Genomic DNA, 22,750 nt, shown 5'->3' with positions numbered 1-22,750 from the left:
AATTAGCATTGATGTAGTCATTCCTGAGCGAAGTCTGCGGCCTCCGTTTCACTTTCCATTATAAGTTGCTTTTAAAGGACAGATAAAAGAGACTTCTCCAAATCAGTTGCACTATTTTCAGCTGCAGTCCTGCGGAGAGCTTCGTTATAATATCCGTCTACCTCTGAATTCCCCTCAGTATCAGTTTATTTACCTCTATTTCAGACTGGCAGCTCCATGTCGTAATGAAACAAGAGTATAAATGAAAAGTAAAGTATGAAACGAAGCAACACAGGTGAGCACTGCATACACTGCAAAAATGGAACTGGAAATAAGTAAAATGTTCTTAAAATTTGTGTATCTGTCCTTGATTTGAGCAGGTAAATAAGTTGATTTGCCAATGGAATGAGAATTTTGCACTTAAAATAGGAACAATTCATCTCAATCATCTTATTTCAAGTGCAGGATGTCTAATTATCTTATTTTAGGGGTCAAAATACTCATTCTATTGGCAGATAATCTTATTTACCTGCTCAAATCAAGGACAAATACACTAACTTTAAGAACATTTTACTTATTTTTAGATCCGCTTTTGCAGTGTATAGAAAGAAATCTGCTGTTTTGACCCATGCAGACCATTGATCCCAGCGTTTTCAGCTGCTTGAGTAATACCTTGCATCACTTTGTTTTATCGCGGTCCACATCCTCGTAGTTGTATTCATTTAATCGAGAAACTGGCGCTTTTTAAAGTTTCAGTAATGCCACAGAAAGTGGGGACTTTACTTGAAGACTGGAAGCCGGTGGAAGAGTATAAATTTCACCAGAAAACCTACCAGGAGTTTGGTTTTTTTTTTTTTGTTTTCTAACACACTTTGGCCTATTTTAGCTGCTCTCCTGTTCTCTTTTTTTTCTTTTCAAAGATCTTAGCAGGTGTGGTGATTCTTTTTGTCTTCCCCTTTTTGCAGATCGTAGCTTCGACGATGACGACAGTGTGGACGGACGCTCCTCCTCGGCTCAGTCTGCTTTCAAGGTTCCTAAAGTTCCCAAGAAACCTGCAGAGTCCTCTTCTGCACGCAGGCCCAACACTACCGGCGGCAAGCCAGGTATTTCACTACCGTTTGCTCGAACACGTTCGTGCCAACGTGACGAGCAAAACAGCAACTTGGCTGTTTCGTTACGGTCCTCATTTTACCTGCAGGTTGTGGTAGGGCTGGGCGGTAAATGGATTTAAGCTATTAATTGGAATTTACAATGTTTTAAGTTGGAAATCGGGATTTTATTTTGCCAATGCATTAATTGGGCTTCCATGGAGATAATAGCGCGCAATGCTGAATATGCGTTTAGGGAACTATATTGTCAAAATATTGTAAAGAGGAGACCGTAATATGAGCCAATTTACTCATCTGCTTATTTAAGTGGGTTTGAGGTTACACTAGTGAAGAGAAGCCCGTTTGTTGCTCATTGTGTAAAACCACTAGCAGCAAACATTTTGTTTTTCATTGTTGACAACGGCAGGACCACCATCTTGTTTTACAAGCATGTTTAACAGCTTGTATTTAGTTGCATTTTGAATTCAGGTCAACTCCCAGACGAAATGATCCACATAAAACCAAGTTTTTAAAAATATTTAACAAACAAGTAGGGGGCAAAAAATTTATTAATCTGATTTGGTATAGTAAAGTCGAATATTTTATTATTAGGCCATATGCCCCGGCATATGGCTTAATAATAATTAAGCCATATGCCGTTGGTTGAAAAGAATATTAACTTCTGCATGTGTTCAACCTTTTATTCAGCGAGGGCACTTAACACCTGTCTGCCAGTGTCATCGCAGTTGCCTAACAGAACCACTAGGGGCAGCTCAGTTAAACCAGAAACCTCTATTACTTCATTAAACAATTGGTTTCCACAACACACTATTCATATAAGATCCACTCTCACCTTTAATTATAATTTTGCCAAACTGTGTCACAATTAGGATCAACAGTATGCTTTGTAATTAATGACGTTCTCCTTTTAATACCTTTGTGGAAGCAAGTATGCAGATTGACCACTAGGGGGCACTGGCTTGAGTTCCTGCTTCCTGAGGCATAAAATCTAAAATGAAACTGTTAAAAATTGTTTGTTATAAGGCCTTTTCAGAGTGTTGTATCCTAGCATATGAGTGGAAAGTTAAGTGAAAGGAAGAAGTGTGACTGGAAAAAAGGTGCACCTACCACATCTTTTGACATGGGCAAACATCCCAGTGGCCAGATGTGGCGAGCGTACCTTTTAAATGATACCTTCTCTCTTCCCTTACCCGTTTAGGCCTACGTGACATTCAGATTGTGATTGGCATGCTCGTTATTGCTGGGGAGCTAATTATAGCCCAGTCAGCTACTTCTGACTGTGTGGTTTTTAGCAGACCTCTACAGAATCTTTGTAATGAGGGACTCGTTCATTCTCCACTTGACTTTCAGGATGGATTGACTGTCTCTGTTTTCTCTTCAGCGGCTAAGGAAAGTGCGGGGGCAGTTGATGAAGAAGATTTCATCAGAGCCTTTACAGATGTCCCCACTGTTCAGGTAGTGCACCCAAAATCTTAAACGTGGCCGTTTCTGAACTTTTCGTCCCTTGTAATTGCTTACATAAGCCCATGTGATGGACATCATATCCACCCCTCTGCTTTCTCTCCTAGATCTACTCCACACGGGACCTTGAAGACAACCTCAATAAGATCCGTGAGATCTGCTCTGACGACAAACACGACTGGGACCAGAGATGCCTCGCTGTTAGTTGATCCCGCTTCCTCCCTACAGTCTTTAAATTATAATTTCTCATCGCCGCTGACGTTCTCCTGTTCCTGTTCATAAACGCTTTCGGGTTGTTTTTCCAGCTGAAGAAAATCCGGTCCCTGCTGGTGGCGGGCGCAACCAGCTACGACTGTTTTTACCAGCATCTACGGTTGCTAGACGGAGCCTTCAAGCTGTCGGCTAAAGACCTGCGCTCTCAGGTGGTCCGAGAGGCCTGCATCACTGTGGCGTGAGTGTTAATCACAGTTTTTTTTTGTTTTGTCTTTTCTTTACCAGTCTGAAACGTTGTAAAAAATTTTATCCAGATCCCGCGTGTGTAAACGTGGAATGGACATGGACAAATGTTTCCATTTCCACACAGCTCCAGTGTCTAAACACTAAGCACACTGCAAAAACACAACTAAAAATAGGTAAAATCTTCTTGAAATTAGTGTATTTGTCCTTTATTTGAGCAGGTAAATAAGACTATTTGCCAATGGAGTAAGATTTTTCCACTTAAATTAAATTCATCTCCATCTTTTTTCAAGTGCAGGATGTCTAATTATCTTATTTTAGGAGTAAAGATACTCATTTCACTGGCAGATAATCTTATTTACTGGCTCAAATCAAAGACAAATAGACTAACTTTAAGAACATTTTACTTGGTTTTTAGATCCGTTTTTGCAGTGCAGTCAGTCCACCCATGCTTTTATCTTTTGTCAGTCTGTCCGTTCCCCTTGGTTTTCCTTTGCCGTCTGTCTTTTCAGGCTTAAAGCCTGATCACCGTACAAACGTCTGCCATCAATGTATACAAAATTCCTTTTATTTTAACTTTTAAAATGTACTGAAAACATTTGAAATTTAAAACCGTTTTCTGGAAATGTATGTTTTCTCACGAAAAACACGTGGGGGCAGTAATTATTGACCAGAAAGGTGAATTTGAGTCAAACGTACAGAATAGAGAAAAGCATGTTGTTCATGTCAGCTACAACAGTTTTCTCCCAGCCGGTGTGTGAAAATAGCTTAAAGCTGCATTAAAACCAAACGATTCTTGGACGGTAGAGACATGGGAGGAGATATTTAGGCAACATTGGAAAACATGTTGTTCCCCCTCATGGAGAGAATTTGGCTGGAAGAGTATTATAAGGTATTTAATTTCTCCAGCGCAAAAGAAATACCAAGAAACAGGATGTTGGAGAAGTTGTGGAGACGAAAGAGCCAGCCACTGTCGTATATCTTGGGGTTGCGTTCGTATTGCTACATATTGGCAGGACTTGAAGGACTGTATGGAGAAAATCCTGAAAGTGAAACTTCTTCTAACATTTGACACTTTATACACGGGAAGAGGGATTAAAAGGTTGACAACCTCAGAGGGTAAATATATTTTCAGGATCATGTTGGCGGCTGGTAAGAAAGCTATAACTAGGAGTTAGCTAAAAACAACAACGGAAGATTGGGTTTCAAGTAATGCATAATGTGTATATGATGGAAAGGCGAACGTTTACCTTTAGATTAGAGTCGGGCAAGTTTAAGAAATATTGGAAAAAAACTGGGTGCAATTTATATCACCAGCGAGATCAGATTTCGTCATGTGACAAAATTAGGGTTGAGAACCTCTTAGTGCTACACTGCAAAAAGGGAACTAAAAGTAAGTAAAATTTTCTTTAAAATTAGTTTATTTTTTCTTGATTTTAGCAGCTAAATAAGACTATTTGCCAATGGAATGAGAATTTCCACCCCTAAAATAGGATAATTGGATATCCTGCACTTGAAATAAGATGATAGAGATGAATTGTTCTTATTTTAAGTACAAATAATTGACAGAATGATGTACCAACTCAAATTAAAGAAAATTACACTTATTTCAAGAGGATTTTTACCTAATTTTAGTTCCCTTTTTGCAGTGTACATATTTAAAGCATTCTTTTTTTCCCCTCACCTTTTTGTTAAAAGAAAAAAAATATGAGTGTGTTTGTGTGGGTGTGGACATATGTAGCTATATCTATGAATAAGGAACAAGTGAAGACGGGAAAAAATTGTGATTTAATTTTTCTCACAAGGTTATGCGAGTCAGGATAAAATGTTAAGATACCAAGAGTATCGTTGTCATCTAGCTCATGTATGGACTGTAGTGAACTTAATTTGACTAACTATGACTACATGAGAAATGGTTTTGATGGATTTATAAAAAATGTCAAAATGCACTCAATAAAAAGTCAGTTTAAAACCCTTTATTCTTACACAATGTTAGGATAGACACAGTGTTAAAGGTTAAAACTGTCTAACCTTTGTTGTGTTTCAATTGCTTATCTAGCCATCTCTCGTCAATCCTGGGTAATAAGTTTGACCATGGAGCCGAAGCCATCGTCCCTGTTCTGTTCAACCTTATTCCCAACTGTGCCAAAGTCATGGCCACCTCTGGCGTCTCCGCCATCCGCATCATAATACGGGTGAGTTGACCTCTAACACTAACCCATGTCCTGCTTTGGGGTAAGCGCAGCTGGTATTTGGTTCAGGGCTTTGATTTCGGATCTTTGGTTTCTGCAGCACACCCACGTCCCCCGGCTCATCCCTCTGATAACCAGCAACTGCACATCCAAGTCTGTGGCTGTAAGAAGGTGAGACAAACGCATGCGCCCGAACACCTCATAATTCGGCCTCCACTGCAGGTTTATGATGCTGCTGCTGCTGAGAAGGAACTTATGATGAAATGTGTAATCTCTAGGCGCTGCTATGATTTCCTGGACCTTCTTCTACAGGAATGGCAGACTCACTCTCTAGAAAGGTGAGGACATGAAAACGAACCACGCTCTGTTTCTGTTTCATAAGCACGACAAACTAAGCATCTAGGCCCCTTTTTTACAGCCACTTGTGCAAATAATGTGATTTAAAATTTTACAACCAGGTGTACTGTTGACGTCTTAGAAATACTTCCCCAGTCTTTTTGGTCATACGCGTTATGAAAAAACAAAATGGGAATACTAAAGGCTGCTTTATGCTTGCAGCATTTGTGCTCCGTGTGGCTTTTCCACTGAAGTAGCACTATTCTCCTAGACTCTAGAGGGCAGCGTTGTGCTCCTACGCCAAGTGTGCTACACCCTACTACACGAATGAGTAGAAAGTTTTTTCCCAGATATTTAAAATAGGCCTGGACAATAATTCAATAACTATGTATATCGATCGATAGATGTGTCGCTGATTAAAAAAAAAGGTCAATAAAAGGTTCAATAGAAAAAAATTTCCTTTTGCATTCTAGCGATGTAGGTTAATATTAGTCATTATATCCTCCCAACCAATCACAACCGTAGAACAAAGAACCGCACTGTCACCAAGCTCCGCCCCCTTCAAAGAGTTCAGAGAGCACGCGTTCTTATTTCTTTTTTTCAAAACTGGAAGTTTTGGTAAAAAGTTGGTTGAATAAAGGGTTGAGTTTGAATTTATTATGTGTTTATCTAAAAATTTGTCGCTAAGCAACAGCATAAGATGGCCAGGGCTCCACTTAAAATATATGTTTGGAATTTATTTGATATCAATCAATATGATTTCTATTTTATCGATATGTTTTTCTTCTATATTGTCCAGCCCTGATTTAAAAGCCTCTTCCTTTCTTCCAAGAATTAGTCATCATAACTATATAAGTGGGCAGGTTTTCCTTCGGCTGTGTTTAACCATCAATCAGCTGAATGTGAAACAGTCCCACTGAACTATTATTAGGATTTTTCTAATGTATAATGAGACCGAATAGATGTAGTTCAATGTGGTTTGCTCAGATTTACAAATTCAGTATGTGGTAGACATATTACGCCTTATTCACTAATCGTGTGAAACAGAAAGCCTCTGCTTGTTCAGTGCTGCAGATGAATTAAGCTGCATCTTGTGCTCATTAACAAACAGCTTGTCTGCGGCCTATCAAGTGTTTCTGACTTATTAATTATTCATTAAGTCCTTATGCCAGCACAGGTTGGAGCATTTTTTTGGGGTGGGTAAACACAAAGTGGTGCATAATTGTGCAGTGGATAGAGGCGTGATTTGATAATGACCAGTTTAGCTTAAAATTAGTCCAAATTATTCAGTTGTTTGAAAATATGAAATGCTGATTGTTTTTTTTTTTTTTGTTTGTTTGTTTGTTTTCACCTCTGGGGAAAGAAAATCACTTTACAAAATCTTTAGCTGTCAAGTAAAGTAAAATAAAAGTATTCCCCCACTGCACTGCAAAAACAAACTAATAATATGTAAAAAAAATTCTTGAAATTAGTGTATTTGTCCTTGATTTGAGCTGGTAAATAAGATTATCTGCCAATGGAAAGAGTAATTTTGCCCCTAAAAGAAGATAATTAGATATAATGCACTTGAAATAAGTTGATGGAGATGAGTTCTTCCTGTTTTAAGTGCAAAAATCTTATTCCATTGGCAGATTATCTTATTTACCTACTCAAATAAAGTACAAATACACTAATTTCAAGATATTTTTAACTTAGTTTAGTTTAGTCAGTTTTTGCAGTGTGATTTAATCTGAAGCCAATAAAATGCAGAAAAACGCTTGAAGGACTCTCATTACTGCTTTATACATGCTGACGTGTTATTTCTCACTTAATCTTCCTTATTTCATTTTATTTTTAACCCCAGACACACTGCAGTTCTGGTCGAAAGCATCAAAAAGGGAATTCGAGATGCCGACTCGGAGGCCAGAGTGGAGGCCCGCAAGTAAGGCCAGGATGCAGAGGCGTTCCTGAGAAACAGCATTATGACCGCTCACTTCTGTTGGCTGGTGTTTTTTCTACCTTCTTACTTGACGTTTGTCTCTTCAAGGGCCTACTGGGGTCTGAGGAACCACTTCCCAGCTGTAGCCGACGCTCTTTACAACTCCTTGGAGCCGTCCTACCAGAAAACCCTGCAGCCCTCTCTGAAGAGCTCTGGCAGTGTGGCCTCTCTTCCCCAGAGCGACCGCTCCTCGTCTTCCTCCCAGGAGAGCCTAAAGTAAGGAACGTTCAGCGCTGCTCATCTCTTACTTACTTTAGACTTCTTAGCTTGTTGAAACACTACAGTTAAATCTTTGCTCTAAAGTAATTTTGGAGGAAAGGGATTGACCCAGTTTCTGGTCTGTCAGCCAACACTCTGGAGCGTCTCCCTGTTAATCTGCTACCCGCTCGGCCGATTCCCGCATCCTTGAACATGCAGATACATTTAGATGGGCTTCCCCTTACATTTCCAAAACAATAATTATCATAATCTACCTGTGATGGTGAAACCTGAATGTTTTTCTAAATTATCCAGTAGGGCCTGTTCTTTCCGCACTGCAAAAACGGATCTAAAAATAGGTAAAATGTTTTTAAAGTTAGTGTATTTATCCTTGATTTGAACAGGTAAATAAGATTATCTGCCAAAGGGATGAGTATTTTTTACCCCTAAAATAAGATAATTGGACATCCTACACTTGAAATAAGATGATGGAGATGAGCTGTTCCTATTTTAAGTGCAAAAATCTTATTCCATTGGCAAATCTTATTCACCTGCTCAAATCAAGGACGAATACACTCATTTTAAGAACATTTTACTTATTTTTAGTTCCGTTTTTGCAGTGCAATACCAGTATTTTACTTTAGACCCAAGTTAATTTACTTCAGTGATTTCAATTGAAAAACAAATGTCTCATGGAGTCATGTTACTTTCGATGATTTTTGACTTGCAGCAAATGAAAACCCAAAATGCAGCGTTTCAGAAGAATATAAATATCTCAACCAGGCAAAATCTTTTTAATACAGACGTGTTGGTCTACTGAAAACTGTAGCTCTGTGCTTTATATGCGCTCTGTACTTTGTTGGGCCTTCTTTTGCATGAATTAATGCGTCAACGCGGCGTGGCATGGAGACGATCAGTCTGTGTTCTGCAGAGATGTTCAGGAAGCCCACGGTGCTTTCATGGCGGCCTTCAGGTCATCTGGATCGTTGGGTCTGGTGTGGCTCATCTTATGCTTCACAATATCCCATAAAGACCATAATACAATGATCAATAACAGTGTTATTATTATTAAACTGATACATTATTATTAATTTATTTGGCCAGATAAAAGACCCATTGAGATCAAGATCTTTCACAGGGTGAGACGGTCAAGAAAAGCAACAGCACAGGTCATAGTGGACAAGACAGACAATAACGGAACAACCATTAAAATGTACAAGGTGTGATGAGTTTGACCAATTAAAGTGCAGGAGTTATCGTTAGAGCAGATTTCAAATTATAAACAGTGGCTTTGTTGGAAGGATTTCTCTTCGTTAAAATAGGACGGAAAGCTTTCAGGGAAACCGGTTTCAGTTCAGATTGTAGGGCGTTCCAACCAGGAGGACTGAAAAGTGGCTGCATTGGTACTTTTGGCTCTGTGGGCTGGTGGCAACTCACGCTGGAAAGTGACGTCAGCACCTCCATAAAGGTCGTCCAGTCCTTTTGTCCTCTGCTCAGGTAAGGAGCTTCTGACGTAGCCCCTGGTTTAGAAGTGGCTTAACACACAAGGAATGAGACGACTGTAGCCCGTGTCCTGGATACCTGTGTGTAGTGGCTATTAAAGCAGCCACTCCAGCTGCAGCTCTTCAGTACTTCACCATCTCCTGAAGGCTACAGTTATCCGTGTTACCTGCACACCCCAAATATTGTCCCTCCACTCAACTTTCACTCAATGTGCCTGAATACAGCTTTCTGCTGAGTCATCTTAAAGGCCCATTCATACCTCACGTAAAAGACGGATACGGATACGTGTGGAGTGTTTCATACGTTCTAACCGTCGATTTCGTCCGTACTTTGACACGAAAATTGGGAGCTTACGCTTACAGACGAAACGGCTCAATACGGAGCAATACTACCGGAAACGGTGGGGGCGCTATTAAGTTTGTAGTACAAAATGTCAACAAAATCACGAAGAAGGTTGTAATTCTGGGCTTTAAACAATGGCGGGATTCGAGGAACGACTTGCGAAGCTTGTCCGCAACTACCCACACATATGATGTGTCGTGTCCGAGGCACAGGGACAAACAAAAAGTTTACTTACGGAGCAAATACAACAAAATCACGTCTTGGACCGTCGCCATGTTTGGTCAGTGACGAATCATTGGCGCCCAGCACTGCCACCTAGAGGAAATATTGGTTATTGCGCACCTCAACGGACGGAGGTATGAAGGAGTCAACGGATAGAACGTACAGACAGAAATACGGACGTGTAGGCCAAACGTAGGGTATGAATGGGCCTTTAGTTGTCGACTGTGCTGGACAACTGTCAAGTCCCCAGACTTTCCTTTGGTTGTGTAGACCCAACATTTCTGTATTAAAAACTCCTTTTAATGGTTGTTTTTAATCTAATTTGTTCCAGCGTTCCTCAGTTGGCTGTAATCCACAATCATCAAAATGAACAAAACACAAAACGATTGGAAAATCTTCAGTTGAGATATTTTAAACTGAGGTGCCACCTGCATTATAAGAGGGTGCTCCAACAGTGTCTTACTAGCGTGTGTTAGTTTGATTGAGAAAGTGGGCTGATGGGTAACGTAGTCTCCGTAATGCGGCTCGGTTCCACGCCATCTGCTCAGCGGCGACGCGTACTCTCCACAGCGCTGTTGTATTTGTGTGCTGAGCCAGCTTTCACCCTCTCTTTCTCAGTCGTCCTCTGACTTCCAAGTGGTCGGCAGCTCCCGGGCGAGGTGAGTCAAACGCGCCACACATCACACACACACCTACGCTCACATCACACACACACACACGCCACATCATCCCCATGTCCATCATCGTGTGTCCAGCCCTGAACAGTCGCCTCCTCGTGTGTTTATCCATTGTTACACATACGTACACATCTGAGTGTTTCCTGTGTGCTGGTGTGTATGTGTAGTACAGTGTCTGCATGTGTTGGTGATGCTGTTTTTTGTTGTGTTTTTTTTTTTTGTGTGTGTGTGTATATTTTTGTATATCCTGTCACCTCCCATCCATTTTTTTCCTTCCCCCCCCATCACACCCGACCTGCTCCTGCTGACCCATCAGTCCCCGGCAGTTCAAGGGGTGGGGCGTCGTCAGTCTCCCTGCAGCGTTCCCGCAGCGATGTGGATGTGAACGCAGCAGCGGTCGCTAAATACCAGCACGTCGGACAAACCAGGGGAGCGAACCGTCCGACCCCTGGCTCCTACTACTCTCTGGGTAAGGGCCCCCCCGACAGGCGCCGCTTAGGCGACTTTGGTCCGCATACGCTCAAGAGGAAATGAGACAAAACTCCGTTAAACGTGTCCTCTCAGATCAGCGCAATAGAGGCAGTGCTTCTGATAAAAAAATTAAAAAATCTTTTCCCTATAAAAGCTCGTCTCAGGGATGAAGCCACAGACTTCAGTGCTTGAACCGCCTCTCCTCTTCTCTTCTCTCTTGCCACCTGCTTGTTCGCTTAGTTCATCTGTTGATGTTCTGTGCATGTTATGTAGAGGAATACTACCCACTTGTGTTACTTTTCTGTTTAAATTTATATTCCTGCACTTTATTCCCCACCCCACCCCGAAGCTCTTCATATTCCTTGAACATTTTCACACTTTGTTGCATTTCAGCCACAATCTATAATGTTTTCATGTGATTTTTACGTGACAGACGGACACAAACTAGCACACAGGTTGGGAGTGAAAGGAAAAGGACGTGTGATCAGATCGTAAAAGATCACAGCTTAGGTGAGAAAACCTGTAGACAGAATCAATCCATGGAAGAGTGGCAGTAAGAGTCAATGTTGGAAATGGAGCCATAAGAGTTCTGGTTTACTCGAAGCGGCAAACGTGCACGAAGGTGCTCTGGTGAAGTGAGGGCAATTGAACTTCTCTTTACTTAGAAGCAAAATACTGGGGAGAAAGTCTAATATTGCATATCGTTGAAGTCGTTATCCCCACCATGAAACACGGTGGCAGCAGCATGGTGCTGTGAGGGTCCCCTTCTTGAGCGGGGACATGGATGCTGGGCACAGTTATTGGGAATATGGCGAGAGGTTCGCCTTCCTAAACATAAACCCAGAGCGGCAATGGAGCGGTTTAGTATGATGGTGCCAGAAGGGTCCGGTCAAGGTCTACACCTAAATCCACAAGGAAATATTTGGCAAGTTTTGAAAACCGATCTTGAAATCCAATACGACTTGAGTTTGAGCTGATTTATAAAGAGGAAGGAGCAAAAGTTTCAGTGTCTATGTGTGCGGATAACAGAGAGATGCCGTATTTAAAAAAGACTTAAAGCTGTAATTGTAATTGAAGGTCTTTCCTGAAAGTATTAAATCCAGTTAATCCCACAGAAATGCACAGGAAAACATTTGGGAAAATGTCAGATTTTCCTTCCGTTTCTCAACGATGAGCTACTTTGTGTTGGTCAGTCACATCAGATACAATATGTTGCATTAATGAACAAATACATGATTCTTGGAGCAAATGGTATGTGACTAATGCACTTTGTGCTCCTTCTTTCTTTTTCCTTCTCTCCCTCCCACGTTTGTAATTTCACCTTCGTTTTTCACACCCTTTGTTAAAACCTCCTTGTTTCCTTCCAATTCTTTATCTTTTGTCTTTTTTGTTCATATCTGTATATATATTGTTTCTATTTTCCCCTTTCTCTTCGTCTCTTTTTGCTCCCTAAGATGATGCCTCTGATAAAACGGATGGTAAGATCATCTCACTCTGCTTCAGCCCTTTGCTTTCTCCTTATGACCACAGCGCCCTCTGCTGTCCACCTTGTACACATTGAAGTAATCTTCTGCTTTTCTAACTAAACCGAAAAGAGGAATCTAACCTCTTAGCGTTTGCTTCAAACTAGATCACTCAGTATTTTGTCAGGATGTGTTATAGACACCCTGTAGGAGGTGGAAGCACACGTTTACAACCTGCTCCTTCTTTTTCCGTCTGTCGGGAGCAGGTCAGACGGTGGTAAGGTTCCTGTTGGTGTGTTTGTGTTTTTAGGGATTTTTTAGCTGGAGAACCCAGTTAAACTCGTTGTAGACTCAAACTCTTATCTGAAGACGTACATTTATTGTTTTTCATAGTTTAAAATATAAGATGACAATTATTTGCGTTGTTGTCGTGCTTCTTTTCAAGCATTCAGCGCTGCAAACTAACCATGTAGTTAAAGAGTTATTCATAAATAATCAATTACTATTATTTTCTGCTATTAACAATGAGAATAATCAGTTCTTTAATCATAATTCACTGATTATCGTACGGTGCCAAAGCTTCTTTCTTGGTTAACTCCTCCAAATATGTTGCGATGGTTGCAGGCTTCAGGTTTCAGGTTATTTTGCTGATGTGCAGCTGAGGCATCCCTGCTTCAATGCAGCTGGATGCTAAATGTACCGTATTTTCCGAACTATAAGTCGCTCTGGAGTACAAGTCGCACAAGCCATAAAATACATAATAAAGAAGGAAAAAGCATATATAAGTCGCACTGGTGTATAAGGCGCATTTTTGGGGGAAATTTATTTGATAATATACAACATCAAGAACAGACATGTCATCTTGAAAGGCAATTTTAAATAAAAATAGAACGGAGGCAACAACAGGCTGAATTGTACGGTTACCTTACGCTACATGACACAACTGAGAACGTGCCTGGTATGTTAACATAACATATTCAAAGCTATTCAGATAACTATAGCATAAATAACATGCGAAGAAGTTAACCAAAGCGCCCGTGTCACTCCAAATAACTAAAATCCAGTGAAATCTTTATCCTCCGTGTCACTTTTAAATAACTCCGTTAACTCCGGAGGTAGAAGCTGCGACACTTCCGCTTCTACGTCGCTTACGTCTGATTCAACACAGGCCTAGAGCGCCCTCTTGTGGTTTGGTGTGAAAATAACAGGTGCAATGATATACCGGTAAAAATGTGTAATAATTTCACACATAAGTCGCACCCCCAGCCAAACTATGAAAAAAAATGCGATTTATAGTCTGGAAAATAGGGTAAACGTTTAAATAATAGCGGCATCTTAAGCTTTTCATCAAGGCGTGTTCTAGGCAGGAAATAAACGTCTGTCGTCTTCCCTCAGGCCGCGTTCGTACCAAGCAGCCCTTGTCGACCGCCAGCACCGTGTCAAGCCAGGTGGACTCTCGAGGGCGCAGTCGCACCAAGATGGTCTCCCAGTCACAACGTAAGTACTTTTGTTTGTTTTTTTGTTTTTTTTCATCCCGTCAGGTCGGAACATGTTTTAAATCCCAATGTGAATGAAGCGCTCAGCGGGACCCATGGCATCACAGAAAAGAGTGTAAGGTGGTGTTTTGTTTCTCTCAGGCTCTGACTGTGAGGGTTCACAATTAGTTGCCATAATGGTGACAATAAGCTCCATGTATATGTTTTTGTGCCTTCAGGTTCGGACGAATCCGATTGCACGCCAGGTATTCTGTTTGTCGGAGTGTGCTTGTCTTTTGTGTCCCACAGTGGGATTGGTGGCTCACCCGCTACTGCTCTCATTCTGATCAAGGTGTCTCATATGAATGAGACACCGTGAATCTCATATGTAGTCTTTGTATTTCCTCTGCATGCCGTGTCTCATCACTGACGTCGGTGTGGTGAACATGTTGTTTTCTGCAGCCCTTAGCGTGGCCCCGGCTAACGCGTTAATAAGAGGCACTTAAACACTGAAAACGCCTCGGAAGACTCTCCGTGTATCCTGAGCTTTTTCACATTTTGTCCAGGATTTTAAAGTCATAGACCAAAGTGTCCAAACCGCTTGTCACACCAGCAAAAATCCAGTTGAAAGTAATTACTAGGCACAATTTTTTTTATTATGTTAAAAAAGAGAAAATTATTTTAACTAGGGCTGCACATTTTCAATATAATCGCGATTTAAAAAAAAAAAAAAAAAAAAAAAAAAAAGCAATTTCCAAATCGCGGAGGGCTGTAATTTTTGGCTATGTAACAATTAGTGAATCAGACGCATCCTTTTGGTGTGGGTAATATGTTTAAAGTGGGTTTGCCTCCACATGGAAGGGAAGAGGGTTGCAGCAGTGAGATAATCTAATTTTATTACTTGTTTTAGAGTTTATATAATCATACATAGCATTAAGTTCTGGTCAATTAGTTTAATACATAGACTTGTTGGTTGGTTGGACTTTATGTTCAACAAGGTTTGATGTCCAAATCAACTAAAAGCTGTTCTCTTGAATAATATTCTGATTAATAGAAACATTAAAAGTTCTTGTTTAAAATAGTCCTTGTTTACAAACATCTTTATTTAGAGGCCATTTTTGTTGCTTGTGGTTAATGCAGAGAAAAGTCAAAATTGCAAATTTGGTTGAAATACATTGTAGGCAGAACGCAATCATTACTGCTTCGAGTTTAGATGCTGCGGGTCTTTTAGCGACTAATCCGCACAGCGAGGAAACAAATTGATTTGTTGTTTGTATATGTTTAAAACGACATGATAAATTAAACTGGGGGAAAAAATTGCATTAAATCGCAATATTAAGATTAAAAAATCGCAATTAGGGCTTAACGATTTTGGAAAATAATCAAATTTTAACGTCTGACAGCTACATTTTAAACAGTATTTTAATGACTATCAACTACTTTTTCAGGTTTCCATCACAAGAGAATTGAAAACCATGCATGACGTGTTTCTCACCTTTCGTTATTATTACTACCGCAAAATCTCGATAACGTACAGAGAGAGGGTCGGTAGAGAGAGACTTTAAAGGCTGAACCTCAGGATTCATTCATATAAAACGAGCTTTTAAGATGTGGGGAGCGTTTTTGTGACAGGTAGTCCGAACATGCACGTCTTCTCCCAGCCCGTCCGGTTCGTCTGTGCTCTTGTTTTTTTTCTCTTTTAACAATTTGATTTGCCCAACATGCTGAAGCTTCACCTTCATCGTTGCTTTGGAACACATGGATGCGCTCCCATCAGGCTCTGCTTCCTTGCTTCCATGACGCTTCTGCATTTACCCATAATTCATCTGGTTTAACCTGCGCCTTCCTCCTTACCTCTGCCCTCTCCTCCTTCTCTCTACCAACGGGCTTAATGTGTCAGGATCTCAGTCTGCTAACCCTGTTGGTGGTAAGGCTACAGCGCTACTGTTGTGTTTTCTTCTTCCTCCTCTACTCCCTAAAGTTAGTCTGTTTGGTTTCCTTTGTTGCCCTTCACTTCCCTTTCATTTTACCCACACGAACATGGATCACTTAAAGCTCCCTGTCACTACCCGATCCCTACCGGTAGCACGATCCGTACCATCAGCTCATTTGCGCAAGCGCAAACAGAATAAAAAATAATAAAAATAAAAATAAAATAATAAAAAATAATGTAATTACGGTACTGAAAATACTTATTTCTATACTTAAATCATTAAAAAATGCTAAACTATATCGTAAATAAAATATTGAAGACTTTTCTGAAAGAAATTGATACGTTTTACATTCTCTCCATTGTATTGCTTGACGTCATCATCAGGTATGCTCCAGCATCCTCCAGTCCGGGAAGTTATCATTGCGTAACGTTTATCTGTATTGTCTGAATGCACTCTGTTAGTTTTATTGCTTGTTCAAACAGGACTGGAAAAAAGTATTTAATCCTTAATTATACGGTGAATTTTGTTATACAAATAATCTTGTTCTAAACATTTATTTTATTAGAAAGTTAAAATTATCGATTGAGGTTTTAAGCGCCCTCTGGTGTACACATTAGAAACTAGAGAAGACCTCGTCATTATAGTAGCCGCATTGTTTTTTTTAATTTTTTTTTTTACAAAAACAAACAGGGAATAGAACAAAGAACACACACAAAGCGAAGGCAAACCTTATTAAAATACATTTATTAAGCACAAAATACATACATATGCAAATAAATAAATGAAAAAACGTCAAACTTCAAAAAAATTCAAAATCAAATACGTTTCTGTACTCCTATATGTGTTTATAGCTAGGGGTTTATGTACTTTAAGAAATGGTTTATATATTTTTATTTCCCTAACCACAACTGGGAAACATTTTTGCTATTTAAAAAAAAAAAAATGTATTTTTTTATGTATTTCTGTTTATTTTTTAGAATATGCAATATTGCCACAAATACAAAGATATACAAAAAGAAACCCCTGCCTCGAAAAAATACAAAAGAATAAAAAAGTAAGAAAAACGAAATATTTCCCACCGGAAGTTATTCTGTTTGCGCACGCGCAAATGAGCTGATGGTACGGATCGTGCTAGCGGTACTGATCGTGTAGTGGCACTCCCCGCACGGAGGCCAAAGCATGCTGGGATATGTAGCTACAGATTAGGGATGCTACGTTTTCATGCTAATTGCATTGCTTTTGTGTTTGGATTTATTATTATTATTTTGTTTTGTTTTATGACAGATCTTATTATTTTTGCTTTATATTAGTGTGTCTCTAAATAAAAGAAGCAATAAAAACACAACTGGTCACACAGGCTTAATTTGCAACAGGGAACCTGATAAAAAAAAAAAAAAGGAAATGAGTGACTTCTCAGCTTATATCAACATTGTTTTGTCTTTAATATGTTTGGGTTGGGTTGCTCTGTAGCATTGATGTGAATCACTGGTGTGTCTGTGTGTAGCTTTAGATCAGCTTTTGTCTTCCACACACACAGAGAGAGGCTGGTCTCCACTCCCATTTTCAGATATGAAGAACTGTTAGTCCATCATCATGATGAGCACCAGAGCTTCTTATCCAAACACTCGCACCTTTACACCCCAGCTGTGTATCCGAAGGGCTGTAGAGGAATCACTGTGGAGTGAAACACTGTGTGGGCTTAGCACTTGGAGGCAGGATCCCTAGGAAAAAGGAGGATATAAAGAAACATAAACGTAATGCTGATCTTTTGAATGTTTAAAATACAAATTTGGTCATCGTGATTTTAAAAAAGTATCTTATTTCCGCTGCATATTTATTCATTTTGCGCTAATGTCCTGCTCCAATGTAAACTAGGTGCCGGTTGTAGCTCTGCTAACCCCAGGGATCCTGTTTCCTGTCACACTGAACACTGCTATGTTATCTAATAACATACATGCTGTCCTTTTCATGTTGTGTTAGCAAGCTAGCACGTGCCTTATTGGCACCCCTTGGTAAAGATGTGTAAAAAAGCCGTCAAAATAAACATAGCTCTCCTGGCAGTAGCGGCATCTCCCTCTGAAAAGTTTTGAAAATGTCTTCCTTGATGACATTTTCGAAAGGTTACAGCGGATCTGTGACCGCATTTAACAGCAGGCAGCAGATGCTTTGTCCTACTTGTTCATCCTCCTTAACACCTGACCTACCTAAAGTTTTAGTTGCCTATAAAAGTTAGGTCTCCATCTCGTTCCACCAAAGGGAACCGTTCCTGCTAATAACCTGCATGTTGAGGTTTTTTTTTTTTTTTTACCTGCAAAACAAGCAGTTGGCTTATAGATGGGATGTGATGCTAGTTTTTTGACTTTCTGCTCTTTGCTACATTCATCTAAGTTATCGTTGGAGATGTTCTGACCTCCTTTACTCACCTCCCCTGCTGTTGTGTGCTTGCAGCTGAATTATTGCTCTGACTGCATGTTTTCTGCTCGTTCTCGTTTTGAAAGGCAGCTCAGAGAGAACGTCCTCTTTTGTCGCCTCATATTTACGCAGCGGGGAGATGCGACGTCCCGAAACCTTACTTAAAAGCCCCTAGATCAACTTACGAATAAATGTGCTGATTTGAAAACTGCTTTAAACAGAAAACATTTATCTCTAAACATGGTTTTCTCACTTAATGCCGTTTTAAAAAAAAATTTTTTTTAAAATTCTGCTACAGCAGAAGATGAATACATTTTTAGGCCTTTTTACGCATCTTTACCTGCTGAAGGTAGTTAAGTGTTTTTTATGTATAACATTGACAGTGGGGAGTCCTATAAATTTGATTGTGTCTTAGCTGCATCATTGGCTGCACAGAGCTCTGACTTTCTGCTCTTTTTTCTGTGTCCTCCCCTCTTCTGTGCGCCTCCCTGAAGCGGGCAGTCGCAGTGGTTCTCCGGGTCGCGTGCTGACCACCACGGCCCTGAGCACCATGAGCTCAGGAGCTCACAGGGTCCTCGCCGGAGCTGCTGGGGACGGACACCGACGCAGCCGCATCCCCCGCAGCCAGGGCTGCTCCAGGGACTCTTCGCCCACCCGGCTGTCTGTCGGTGAGGACGCAGCCGCTAGCCTGAGACAGTAACATTCATATCTGTGGTGTTCCAGTGTTTATTTTTTTTATAAAGGAGAATGTGAATAAACACGCTTTGGATATACATGGATCCCAACTCAGCTTGTCTCTCTCCCGCTCCATCTCCTTTTCTCCTCCTTCCCTTGCGTCCTCTGTCCTCTAGCTCCTTCTAGCTTTAGTTCAAACTACGGCAGCGCCAGCAAAGGAGGTAAGGCTCCAGCTCTGATCAGACCCCCCCCCCCCCTCTCAGCCGATCTATCCCAATTCTCATCCTAAATCATCCCTCCCCCCCTTCATCGCTCTCCATCACCGTCTATTGCCTTCAATTCCTCCCATTGCCTCCCACCATCCCAGCCCCTCCATCAGTACCGCTGCCTCAGCTTCGTAGACCTCCTCTCTCTAATTTGTCCGACTTCATGGCTGTTTGTTGTGGTGATGGGCGTCCCCGTTGTCACATGTCCAGGCCTTATGGACCCGCTTCCTCCTGTTCATACTAATCACCAGTGGCTGTATAACAAGCGCTCACAGGATCATCCTAGGTGGCGAACTACCCTCGGATGGCTGAAGACGAGCAAAGCGGCGGAGATGAGTGCGCCGTGCTCATCCTCTCAACCGCTTGCTTTGATCGCTAAATTTACCTTGAATGCCTCCCCCGCCCCCAATCTGTGTGTTTTTTTTTTTAATAAGTGTGAAAATATAAGATAAACTCTCCATCTGTCAGACTGCTGAGTTCTGCAGGCTTTTTGCTCCTTAGAGATGCATCTCATCATCATCATCATCATCCTCAGGTCAAACGCAGGCTTGGCTTTCCTCCCGCAGCATGATGCTGCCACAGGATGCTGGTGTGCACAGGGTAGTGTTGCATTAGCAGAGATTTGCACGCAGTCAACTGATTGGTTGGCAGATAACAGACAATCAGTATGCAGGGTTCCCGCGGATCCTTAAAAAGTCTTAAAAGGCATTGAATTCTGTATTATAAAACTAAGGCCTTAATTGGCATTAAAATGTCTTAAATTAGTCGTTCTTAGGTCTTAAAATTGTTACCAGGTCATAAATAGGATTTTATTTTTGTAATCCTTACACTGGTTGGCACTGGTTATGTTGTGGTTTTTAAAACTGGTTTATAGTTTATGTTAGTAAGGAACAAAACAAAGTTTGTGAATTCAGTTCAGTAGTTGATAAAAATATATCTGTAATTTGTGTGTTTTTTCTTTAGCTTTCTTCCTATATGGAATGTTTTTTCAAAATTTTAAACATGTCTACTGGGCCAGAAAGTAATGGTTTATGTTAAAATAATCATTTGGGTGAAGTTGTCGCAACCAGGTTTATCTTGTTTATCGTCAAGTTGGTCTTAACTTTTTATTTCAAGTGGCATTAAAAAGGTCTTAAAAAGTCTTGAATTTCACTTGCCTTATGCTGTAGGAACCCTGAGTATGTTTTTCTGTTGTTGTTTCTATTTTTTATATATATCTGAAGCTTATGAAATTTTGTAATTGTTTAAAAAGTGACACATTCCTCTTGCGTCTCTTTTATGAAAACTTGTTAACTTGTTAAAATATGTTAGTCCATTGGCTGCACAGAGGAAACTGAAGATCTTAAACTATTAGGACAAGCTCAGCTTATTGAGATCGAAACGACGAAACAACTCTGAGATGCTTCCTGAGGACCAGTCAGCCTGGCTCGTGCTTTCTCTCGTTGTTGTTTTTTTCCCACTTCTTCCTCTGTCGTGTCCCATTCTCTGTCCCTTCCTACGTTTTGGATTTCCTCCGTGTCGTCTGGTTATCCCCTTTCTGTATTTTTGTCTTCTTACGACCACTTTTCCTCCCCTCTACCTTCTCTTCCGCCCTTCTCTCCTCCTGTCCTGGGACGTTCGGTCGGGTGGCGTTAGCTCGAGGCAGTCGTATCCCTCGGCCCAGTATGAGTCAGGGCTGCAGCAGAGAGGCCAGCAGGGAGAGCAGCCGGGACACCAGCCCCATACGCTCCTTCACACCTCTTGGTGAGTAGCAGCAGCAGCAGTGGCCGGGAACGCGCGCAGGGAAAACTGGGACGAGCGCGACCTCAGGCGCGGCGCCATCTTTTTAGGTTCTTGTTTCCTGTGCGTAGAGTGCGTCGCGAAAGGGTTCCCGCCCCCCAATGAGCTTTGTCACGTTACATCCGAAACCTTCAAGAAGCGTAACTAAGGAATGGAGGGCTGCACCAAATCTGAAAATGTGTGGCATGCGTTTTAAATTCAGCCGCTCCTGTGTTCAGTACTTTGGAGAAACAACAGATGTGGCGCCATTAGGTGAAAATGCAGTTTCAGGTCTACTGCAGCGTCTTAACGGGTTTTCTTTCAGGGTTGTTTTGCATTTGGCTCCATCTATCTACCCATCAGCGCTGACTGGCTTGCTTTAAGAAAAACCATCGCCAGAGCATGACGCTGCAGACATGCCATGTGTTTCACAGTGGAAGTGTCTCGGTCAGAGCGATGTGTGGGGTTCATTTAAACCCCCGACACAAAGGTTGTTTTTTTTTTTTTTTTTTTGCATGCTGGTCGACGGGTTCAGTTCGGTCTGGTCTAACCAAAGAACCGTCTCCCACATGTTTGCTGCATCCTCTGCATGGCTTGTGGCAAACTGGGCTTCTTACGGGGTTCTCAGAGCTAATATAACTTTCTTCCTGCCACTCATGACGGCCTTATTTGTCCAGTGGGTCACTTAATTGTTTTAATGGGAACAGATTCCACCACCTGAGCTGTGGATCTCTGCAGCTCCTCCAGAGTTACCACGGGCCTCTTGGCTGCTTCCCTGATTTATTGCTCTCCTTCCTATGCCTGTCAGTTTAGTTGGACATTGCAGCTCTTCTATACTCTTTCCAGTTTGAGATAATGAACTAAACAGAGTTGGTTCCTTGTGATGCTGTTTACTCAGCAGTGTTCTCTAACAAACAAACACAGGCCTTCACAGAACAACTGGATTTATACTGAGATTAAATCACACACAGGACGACGCTTTCGGCACATTAGGTGATTTCTTCTTTTTTTTTTTTTTCTCGTTTTTCCTTTTTTTTCTTTTTTTCTCTTTTTTCCTTTTTTTCTTTTTCCTTTTTTCCTTTTTTTCTCTTTTTTCCTTTTTTTTTTCTTTTTTCCTTTTTTTTCCTTTTTTTCCCCTTTTTTCTTTTTTTTTCCTTTTTTTTCTTCCTTTTTTTTCTCCTTTTTTTTCCCCTTTTTTTCTTTTTTTTTTTTTCCTCCTTTAGGTGATTTCTAAAGGCGAATGGTTGCATCAGATTTTATTTTAGCTGAATACAAATTAACAACACATGTTTTCAGAGCATTATTTAGCAAGGAAGTCCTTCCACTTCACAGTTTTGTCACTTATTGTTGTTACTCCACATAAAAATTCTACACAAATGAAACGCTTCGCAAATATGGAACCAAGTTCAGGCAACATGAATAAGTTTGCAACACCCCCGTATGATGGTTAGAAGCTGTTGCTGCAGGAGAGCGGCAGCAGGCGTTTCTGTTTTTAGCCGTCTTTCTTTTCCGCGCTCGCTCTGCGTGACGTTCCTGCGTGTGGTTCTTGTGTTTGGGCGAGCGGCTGTTAAACTCTGTGTGTATGTGTGTGTCTGTCTTAATCTTGGTTGCAGCAACTCGAAGCTACTCCCGCTCCACCGGAGCACTCCACACACCTGATGCTTTTGGGGCTGCAGGTGAAGGCTGAGTACATCTATTTCTTTGCCCCTTCGTCCACCCACCTTCTTGGCCAAGCCTCTCTGGCTGTTTTAGTTTTTTTGTTTTAGTTTTTTGTTTTGTTTTCAGTTCCCATCATCTGCTCGTCTGTGCCTCCATTTTATTTCACCTTTACTTTTCTGCTCCA

The 22,750-nt window shown here is 41.0% G+C and overlaps 1 protein-coding gene across 44 annotated transcripts in view; it reads left to right on the top strand.

Moving 5' to 3' along the window:
• clasp2 (cytoplasmic linker associated protein 2) overlaps positions 1-22,750 on the top strand; it is a 79,092-nt gene that overhangs the window by 35,125 nt on the left and 21,217 nt on the right. For 11 of the 44 annotated variants that reach the window (XM_036145084.1, XM_036145101.1, XM_036145100.1 and 8 more), the window contains 19 exons: positions 945-1,082; positions 2,470-2,543; positions 2,657-2,749; positions 2,855-3,000; positions 5,065-5,200; positions 5,298-5,368; positions 5,476-5,535; positions 7,377-7,454; positions 7,560-7,727; positions 10,395-10,435; positions 10,770-10,922; positions 12,379-12,402; positions 13,783-13,884; positions 14,102-14,128; positions 15,763-15,789; positions 18,703-18,876; positions 19,060-19,104; positions 20,785-20,892; positions 22,521-22,583. In XM_036145084.1, coding sequence (XP_036000977.1) covers positions 945-1,082; positions 2,470-2,543; positions 2,657-2,749; positions 2,855-3,000; positions 5,065-5,200; positions 5,298-5,368; positions 5,476-5,535; positions 7,377-7,454; positions 7,560-7,727; positions 10,395-10,435; positions 10,770-10,922; positions 12,379-12,402; positions 13,783-13,884; positions 14,102-14,128; positions 15,763-15,789; positions 18,703-18,876; positions 19,060-19,104; positions 20,785-20,892; positions 22,521-22,583 — 1,728 coding nt within the window. The remainder of the gene's footprint in view (positions 1-944; positions 1,083-2,469; positions 2,544-2,656; positions 2,750-2,854; positions 3,001-5,064; positions 5,201-5,297; positions 5,369-5,475; positions 5,536-7,376; positions 7,455-7,559; positions 7,728-10,394; positions 10,436-10,769; positions 10,923-12,378; positions 12,403-13,782; positions 13,885-14,101; positions 14,129-15,762; positions 15,790-18,702; positions 18,877-19,059; positions 19,105-20,784; positions 20,893-22,520; positions 22,584-22,750) is intronic. The other 33 variants (XM_036145116.1, XM_036145115.1, XM_036145113.1 and 30 more) reach the window with 16 other exon arrangements.

This window comes from Fundulus heteroclitus, chromosome 13, assembly GCF_011125445.2.
Source record: "Fundulus heteroclitus isolate FHET01 chromosome 13, MU-UCD_Fhet_4.1, whole genome shotgun sequence".
Taxonomy (NCBI): domain Eukaryota; kingdom Metazoa; phylum Chordata; class Actinopteri; order Cyprinodontiformes; family Fundulidae; genus Fundulus; species Fundulus heteroclitus.
The sequence above is the reverse complement of the archived record's forward strand: the minus strand, read 5'-3'. Positions and strand labels throughout refer to the sequence as shown.